Raw genomic sequence first — 9095 nt, forward strand, 5'->3', positions numbered from 1 at the left:
AGATTTAGTAAACTTTACAGCCAAGAAATACATCACTAAAATGGGCTGTTAATCTCATGAGGTGCAGTTAATTTCATACCCTGGAAGTGTGTGGTGATGGTGACAGTGAGGTGGGAATGGCATTTGGGAACGGGAACATAAATGACATTTTAGCTGGAAAGCTGTGATTTATCAGTCCTGAGAGTTAAGCCAAATAACTGAGAGAGGCTTATAGATCATGACTGTTTCACATTTCATATAAATCCTGCTATTCAAACAGCAAATGACCATTCCTGCAATATAAATAATTTTTCAGTAAATATTGGGGAGCGTATTTCTTTTAGTCAATGCTTTTCTTATTAATGGAAGAAATGAGCTGACAATCCTACCAGATCTGTAAAGCTGACTTCAGATCAACTTCGTCTTCTGGAGACTGTGGCTACGTGGGGGTGTAGATATGCTGGAGGCCTTAGTGCTTCTCAGAGACCTTGTATCTGCCCTTTAGACCCAGAGAGTTTGGATATCAGAGTTCCATGGTCACTGTCCTCTTCTGTTTCAGCTGAACCAAGAGGCAGCAGGGAAACGACCATTCGAAGCTGCGGTACGGATGTCAGAGGTGGAAAAGAATCCCGAAAAGATGCCCAAAATGCCTTTGCAGCAGCCCACGGGAGATGCCCAGGTTCAGGACACCCAGGAAGGGCCTCCAAGTCCTCTGAGCGAAGCCTCCAGCGGGTACTTTTCCCACAGTGTATCAACAGCCACCCTCTCTGAAGCCCTCACAGCAGGGAGTGATGCTGTGGTTCAGCCAGGGGGACAGACGCCTGCCCTAAGTGACTTCCCAGCTCCTGCTGTGGCTCAGGGATCTTCAGACATGCCAGGACACTCAGACAGTCCTTTAGAAAGCTGTCTCAACAGTAAGGGGGAGAGTCTACCCACCCCCAGCCTTCCAGGTGCTCACACAAGATCAAAAGACAGCACTGAAGTGAATGGGAGTGATGCTTTGAAGTCAAAATCTTCTGCATCTCCTGTGACTCACAGTGAGCAGGCAAATGATGCCTCTGTAGCCACTGATGCAAAAACCTTTCTTTCTACCTCTGCTCCAAGGATGGAGTCATCTAAACAATTGATGGAGTCAGCAGGACAGGCTGTCAGGAGAAAGGAAACAAGTTCTGGGGCTTCCGAACTGGGGGTTCCCAAACCACAGGTTCAGCCCAACCAATCGTCCCAGCCCAGCGTTGCCGTCTCCCCCTTCAAAATCCAGAAAGTCAAGACTTCAGAGCTCAAGTCCTTCACCAGCATGTTGGGGACTGATCCCTCATGTTCACTAAACGCAGAGGAGGAGCAGCAGGAAGGAGAAAAGAGCGCATCTGCAGCACATGGCCTGAGCCATAACGGGTCAGAGATGGCAGAAGAAAAACTGGAAGTAGTTTCTGACTCTGAAGATGGCAATGAGATTCCCGAGTGGCTGAAAGAGGGAGAATATGTCACTGTTGGTGCAAACAAGACAGGCATCGTTAGATACATTGGGCCCACAGATTTCCAGGAGGGAACGTGGGTTGGTGTTGAACTGGATTTACCTTCAGGTAAGATGCTCTAGATTGAGTGCAACATAGGCAGCATTTCAGAGTTTGCGGTGTTTGTTGTAATGTTGACAATCAGGAAAAAGAGGTGGTTAAATTTTTTGTTCAGTTTCTTTTGTCATTCCTTCCTGACTCTTACTTTTAGGCTTCCCGGACCTTATATAACAAATAATTTTTAGAAACTAGGGTACCATTCTTGGAGAAGATTTGCTTCCATGTGTCATTGGAGCGTGATGCAGAAAAGCAGTGACTTGAGCAGAAGCACTTTAAAACTACGGAGGTGAGAGGAAAGGAGGTGGTAGCTGGCATTTGTTCTCTACTGGAGCCCCAGGCTTCACAGTTCCTTCCCTTCACAGGTTCACATCAGCTTTCATGGCACTCGTTTTCTCTGTTATCCAAGAGCAGGCAGGATGTGCCAGTGGAAGACTCAGGAGAATCATAGAATCACAGAATCACCAAGGTTGGAAAAGACCTCTAAGATCATCCAGTCCAACCGCCCACCTACCACCAGTATTGCCCACCATGCCCTCAAAACTACATCTGAACATTTCTTGAACACCTCCAAGGACGGTGACTCCACCACCTCCTGGGCAGCCTCACCACTCTTACGGAGAAGAAATGTTTCCTAGGAAGTGACCATTAGATAACATTGACTTTCACAGTGAGAGAGTGGTTTATAAAGAGCACTCAAAGCTCCTTATTTAAGTTCTTTTAGCCAAGCTACAAAATTCCAAGGCTGCAATGCAGGCTGTGGTTGGTGAATCAGCACGTCTCAAGGAGTTGCCCACATTCTGCTGCATGCTTCTCTGAGATTGGAGCTGCTCCCCAAGATAAGAAGTGTCTCCAGGATCCAGGACTCCCATTTAAATGAGCACTTATCTTTCCCATGTGTGGTGTGCTCATAAAAGCTAAACTAGATGGCGTGCTTTCAGCTGGGTACAAAAAACTGCCTGGATTTGCCATCCCAGAAAGCAAACTGTAGCTCCAATCCTTCTGAAAGTTGTAGGCACTGTTCTCTGAATTCTTTGCTTTCTCATGCTTTATTTTAAGAATATATGTATTTATAGACTCACTGCAGTTTTGAAGTCACATTCCCTCCCTGTCTGGTCCACTGACTAGTCGATGAGCATCAGCTTAGCTTTCCTTGGAAGAGTCTTGTGGCTAAGACATGTTGGTCATGTTGAAGACTCAGCTGCTGGTGGTTTTGGATATTCTTCTGTTTCCACAAAGATTTAGGTCCCTGATTTCATAGAGACATAGAATGGCTTGGCTTGGAAGGGACCTTAAAGCCCGCTCAGCCCTAACACCTGCCTTGGGCTGGTTGCCACCCACCAGCTCAGGCTGCACAGGGCCCCATCCAGCCTGGCCTTGGGCACCTCCAGGGATGGAGCATGGTTTGTTGGAGCACAGTTATCTTCTAGCAGACTGTAGCTTCCCTTGGGAAACACAGTCACAAGCTGGTGTCTTTGGACTGGGAGGAACCTTAAAGCCCACCCAGTCCCAAGCCTTGCCATGGGCAGAGATGAACCAAGGCCAGTTCTAGTGCGGCTGCTTCCTATGATTTTATCCACTTGGATATAAAACCAGCTGATGGGTTTTTTATCTTATGCATTCCTCAAGGGAGGCTTCTCCCACTTATCTGCTCCTCTAGAACTTGAAGATTTCTTTCTCTGTCGAGTTCATTGATCACGAGCTCTTGTTTGCTCTCATACAAGCTTTGTACTGATGGTGCTTGCTTTCCTGCTTGTTTACCTATTAAGAGGGAATATAGCATTTTGTTCTGCAGGAACAAAGTGCTTCCGGTGCCCTCCTGTATAATAGTTTCTAAGTCTGTCATCATCATAGTAGCTTTTATTTTCAACGAAAGTCTTCCCTGCAGCATGGCACTATCTTTCAGCCCAGGCTGCTGTTGTCGCTCCTTTATCCATACACTTCTCTACTTCTGTAATAGCCTGCATGGCTCTGCACGGAGCTGTTACTGAGCAGCTCAGCCAGGAGATTTATGCATTGTTTTTAACCTTAAAAACAAAGGAAAACCCTTTCCATTTAGTCTGACAAAAACTATAATTAGTATAGCCCTCTGGCATTATATTGTTCTCAGTCATCGTGTTAGTTCATTCCTTCAACTTGTCTTTAAGCATTTTGTAACTGTGACTCAACCTTCATCTGAGGCAGAATCAGCCCAGTTAAATCCCTGGCTCACTTAAACCCCCATCCTTGTCCCTGCTGCTGACAATAAAAGAATCAGAGAATCACAGAATGGCCTGGGTTGCAAAGGCCCACAATGCTCATCCAGTTCCAACCCCCTGCTGTGTGCAGGTCACCAACCAGCAGCCCAGGCTGCCCAGAGCCACATCCAGCCTGGCCTTGAATGCCTGCAGGGATGGGGCATCCACAGCCTGCTTGGGCAACCTGTGCCAGTGCCTCACCACCCTCTGGGGGAAACACTTCCTCCTAAGTGCCCTGGGGCCCTGCGTGAGTTTCCTCGAGTGCTGGGTAGCAGCACACCCTACGCACAGAGCAAAAGCCATTTTGTGCAGCAGTGGCACAGCTGCCCAGGGAGGTGGTGGGGTCACCAAACCTGGAGGTGTTCCAGAACCATGGGGATGTGGAAGTGAGGGATGTGGGCAGCGGGCACGGTGGGCTGGGGTTGGACTTGGGGATCTTAGAGATCTTTTCCAATGTTAATGATTCTATGATCTGTGTTTCTTTTCAAAGGGAAGAACGATGGCTCCATTGGAGGAAAGCAGTACTTCAGGTGCAACCCAGGCTATGGATTGCTCGTGAAACCAGGCAGAGTTAAAAAGGCCGCAGGACCAGCGAGGCGACGGAGCACCGGTGTGAGGTTGCAGGGAGCGGCATCCAGCGAGAACAGAAGGAGTGGCAACTTCTCTGCTTCAGCATCCAGCCTGGCTTCACTCACAGCCCTGGCTGCCAAGTCAGAAGCAGGACCCACAATTCGCATGGAGAAGAGCCAGAAAAACGCAGAGAACAGGAAATCCTGGGCGAGCTGAGAGAGTGGCCTGCTGCAAAGCGCCGCGGCTGTGGGCCCCCATCTTTTAGCTTCAGCTGGCTGAAAGCAGGCCTGTGAACTTGTGGTTTGTGGCAAACACTAATGAAGGGTTTTTTCTCTGCTTTGGGTGACTGGCATGTTCATTCCTTGCCTTGCCATGGTGCTGGGTCTACAGCCATAGTTTCATGTTACATGTTGTGATGCTGAGGTGTAGGGTGACTGTGAGCTCTGCTCTCCTCCACCTCCCAGAGAAGGAGGAGATGAGAGTTGTTCAAATTACGGCATGACTTCTAGTGGCTACAAAACCCTGCCTACACCTCAGTGCTTCTCTGAGCACGGGTCCCCAAAAGAACCGATTCTGTCTAATTTTGTGAGAGCTATATCGCATAATGCATGGTGAAAGGGCAAGATAATGATCCCAGATGGGCAGAGAAGGGAACATATCTGGTAATGAGGAACCCCTCAAAACTCTTTCATTTAAAAAAACAGTAGCCCCAGCATCAGTGCCTGGTTTGATTTCTGTTCTGTTATCCTTCTGTGTAAATCAGCCCAAAATTTATTGCTGATGGGAATGAGAGCAGGCCCATGACCCGCTCTGTAATATTTCTGATCCCTTCTTTTTACAGAGGAGGAGAGTTAAACGAATTTGCCATCTCAGATTCATTTAGTGTGTGCTCTCACCATGCTGTGCTCCTCTCACTGCCCCAAGCACTACAGGAACGTCCCATTTCCTCTGTCTTTTGGGTCAGGAGGATTTTGGCAGAGATGGCACTGCAGTGCTCCCATGTCCCCAACCTTTTGTCGGGTCCTGCCTGCTGCTCAGTGGAGCATCCTGCCCAACCTTTGGGTCTTTGCCCAGCCTTTGGGTCTTCACCCAACCTATGGGTTTTCACCCAGCCTTTGGATTTTCACCCAGCCTTTGGGTCTTTACTCAACCTTTTTGTCTTCGCCCAACCTTTGTGTCTTCACCCAACCTTTGGGTCTTCACCCAGCCTTTGGTTTTCACCCAGCTGTTCAAAGCAGAGGCTTGCTGCTCTTGTAACAGGATGAATCCAGTGTATTTATTTGTATTTATTGTGTTGAACTGAGCAAAGGTTGCGCTTTACAATCATCCGCCGTCCGGCGTTGTGCTGAGGAGAGCAGTGCTAAGAGGAGCCCAACCCAGTGACATGGAAACAAACCCATGACAGAGTCTTCCCCAAACCAACCCCTCCCAGAGGTGGAGGGTTGGCCTGGCTTTTATCAAACTTGATTTTATTTTTGGTGAACCTTACTAGTTTTTAACACCCTGTGGCCCAAATTACATACCTGTATATACGTGTGCACATACCTACCTACACCCATTTTCTAACAAATCAAGAAAGGCCACAGGCTTTTATATTCTGAGCTGTTTATACCTTGTTTAAGGAATCGGGGGGGGGGATTGGACAGCTTGAGCAATAAAGATTTTATCTACTTGGGGAATATTTAGGATGCTGAATTAATGATTTCACTTTAATACGTATCTAGTCTCTGTCCGTGCTGCATGTGGGTATCAAAGTGCCTTAGCCATCTGGTTCAGAGGTCCAAGGGAGAGATACATTGTCATCAGAGGAGACAGAGATGCTTAGTGAAGGAGATAATTATGCTGATTTACTGTAATTAATATCATTTATGCAGAAGGAATAAAATTAAAATAGAAACTAATCTGTAGCTGAAATAAGTGGGATGGGTTACAGTGCAGCACGCGTAGTACTGCCAGGGATTTGCATCTCCTCTCAGCTTTTGTTAGTTTCAGTGTTTCCTGGATTTTTGTAAAGAAATCTTCATATCAAATGTGTAGAGCAGCTTTTAAAGACGTTTTTAGCACACGTTTTTTCCTCCTTTTCCTTTGCTTAAAGCTCCTGTCCGTGAAGCCAAGGTGATGGGAGAAATTCAGTAATCAGGAGTTCAGATGCTCAAATTCCTGGCTTTTATAGACATGATCCATGCAACAAAATGGCATTTTGCTTCGGGGCCTGATGGCTCTCACTATAGAAGGCTGCCCGCTGGTTCATGTGGCGCCTCTTTCGCTGCCTTGTCTGCTTTCTGAAATCCACTTTTGGTGTTTTTCTGATTGCACTCTGCTCTGATGTGCTACACAGAGGTAGCCCATGGAAGCAGCCCCAGCCTACGGGTTTTTGTAGTCTCAGCATTTCATTACAGGAGTTAGGGTTGCCTTCACAGCCTGTTGATGTTTGGGTGTCCCCCCAAAGGGGGATATGAAGGGAAGAAGCTGTCTGAGTCCTCCCACACCCCTCTGCTCCACTGAGGACTGCAGATCTCCAGGGCTGATAGGAAGCAGCAAAGGTGCAGGAGTGACAGGCTGCAGCCCAAGCAGCTGGGCAGTGGCTCACTGTGGGTCTCACCCGCTGTAAATTCCTCTGCCTGCACTTGCATTGCAGTTCTTGCTTTGTAGGGATGTATTCAAGTGTCTGGGACATGTGCTGGGAGGCTGCAGCCAGCTGCTGGGGGTGGCTTTCCTCTGCCTCTGCCCTGGGTTGTGTTACCACACTGCGCTGTATGGATGCAGAGGGGCACAAACAGCACTGACCTGCTACCTCCCCCAGGGTCGGGTGCCCTGGAAGCAAATGTCTTAAACATGGCTGTGGTTGGGGTGTCTGCAAACACTGGTGTGCGATAAGGGGGGCAGAGCTGCTCTGTTCAGAGCACCACGTTGACCTTTGTGGAGGGAGGATTTTCCTCTTTTGCTTCGTACTTCCTTTTTGAATTTTGAGTGAAACCTCCTCAGCTTCCACCTGCCCCCAAAGGCTGTGTGGGTGAGTTCCACAAAGCCAAGCGCATCCACGTGGGCCACGAGGACACTCCTGGAGGACTTCATCTCCTTCCTGCTCACCCCAACTTCCCCAGCCGCCCGCTCCTTCTCCTGCTGGATCCAAGTTTGGGCACAGTGAGTGCTCACCTCTCTGCTCAGAGCACCAGCTAACCAGAGAACATCCTTTTAAACCACAACGAGAGTAATTTGATTTTATTTTTTTAATTGATAGCTAGCATTAGAATAACTCTACCCTCAGCATAAAGGAGGAGGTGCTCTTAACTGGAACAGCCCAGCAGCTGAGGCTGGTGTGTTAATAGCTATGCAGATTTCCCAACGTTTTTCATGCACTTTATATACAGGGAGGAAGAATATTCTAATGCAGGAACTGTGATTGGTCGTGATTTGAGTTTCTCATCTGCTGTGCTTGCTCAGTTCTGTGGGCTCATGTGGTGTCTGAGAGCAGAGCCGTGCGGGTGGGTCTGAGATGTGGTGGGATTTAGGCACACGGTGGCATTTGCTGCAAGCAGCCCAGGCAGTGCTGTGGGAAGGGTGTTTTGTGGGTTCTCTCCAGCCAAGCCAAGACTTTGTACTGCATGATGCTTCTGACTCTCCTGGTGTTTTGATCTCGTCCCAGATAATACCTGCTCAGTTGAAAGGCCTTGGCTCTTTGCTTGTCGGCAGCATACTTTATTTGAGGAAGATAGAAATGATTCCTGCATGGGAATATTGCCCACATCCTTAAGAAAGAAGGTTTGTCCCCCATCTCTTCCCCCGCTGCTCAGCCTCAGAGGCTCAGCATCACTTTGCTCTGCTACGAGCTGAGAACCCTACCTCGTTCTGCCTCACTGCTCATCAAAACCCATCCAGAACGAGCCCTGGCATCACACAGTCCTGCTCATAAGGGAGCTGTCTGAGAGTCCTTCCTGTCCTGACACATCGTCCTTACTCCGGTACTGGCAGTTCTTTGCACAAGAAGTTCAGTGTTTGCAGTGCCTTATCCCTGGGTCAGCAAGTAACACAGCAACGCGCTGGGCTCAGCCTGACCTCCAGTCTGCACAGCTTGTAGGAAGTGATGCTACACCAAGGTGCAGATGAGTTACGCTACCCTTGAGCTGGAGTTGCAGTAAATGTCTTGCTCCTGCATCCCCTTCATCCCTCCCTGCTTTGGGTTCTCGCTCTGTGCCATCCTGGCGTTTCTCACCCACAGGGCACCAGGGGTTTCCCTCTTCCACCCCCACTAACACCTGCTGTGTCCTGGGAGCCTCTCCCAGCTCATCTTTCTGTTGATTTTTTTTTTGTAAATGTAGTGGGTCTGTATATAAAGAGTGGCTATTGACACTGTGGTATTATTACGTGTTTATCGGTGTACTTCAAATGAGCTAAAATCCAAAGACACTTTGTAATGAGCTGTAAAGTTTTTAATTATTTCTGTACAATACTAAATTGTAATATTGTGTTATATATGCAATGCAGCCTGCAGTACCTAAATAAACTTCTTCTTTAGAACCCATAAGTCTACACTTTGTTATCTCGTGAGCAGCACCAAAACTTTCAGATGTGTTCAGGGCATCACATTGGGAGTGCTGATGTTTGAGGGTGCTGAGATCCATCACTATAATCTCAAACACGTCTCTTGCCTTATTCCTTGCTGTGCAGGGATCTCCCCGTAGATACACACAGCACCACAGCACCACTGGCCCCTGGCCTCCCTCCTCTGTGAGGTTTT

General features: G+C 48.1%; 1 protein-coding gene across 5 annotated transcripts in view; it reads left to right on the forward strand.

Moving 5' to 3' along the window:
- KIF13B (kinesin family member 13B) overlaps positions 1-8875 on the forward strand; it is a 125286-nt gene extending 116411 nt beyond the window's left edge. For all 5 annotated transcript variants that reach the window (XM_042883459.1, XM_042883463.1, XM_042883461.1 and 2 more), the window contains 2 exons: positions 539-1562; positions 4278-8875. In XM_042883459.1, the coding sequence (XP_042739393.1) occupies positions 539-1562; positions 4278-4573 (1320 nt within the window). In that variant the 3' untranslated portion in view covers positions 4574-8875. The remainder of the gene's footprint in view (positions 1-538; positions 1563-4277) is intronic.
- The last annotated feature ends 220 nt before the right edge of the window (positions 8876-9095 follow it).

This window comes from Lagopus leucura, unplaced genomic scaffold (genome assembly GCF_019238085.1).
Source record: "Lagopus leucura isolate 7727_CA_CO unplaced genomic scaffold, USGS_WTPT01 Super-Scaffold_100038, whole genome shotgun sequence".
In the NCBI taxonomy this organism is placed as follows: domain Eukaryota; kingdom Metazoa; phylum Chordata; class Aves; order Galliformes; family Phasianidae; genus Lagopus; species Lagopus leucura.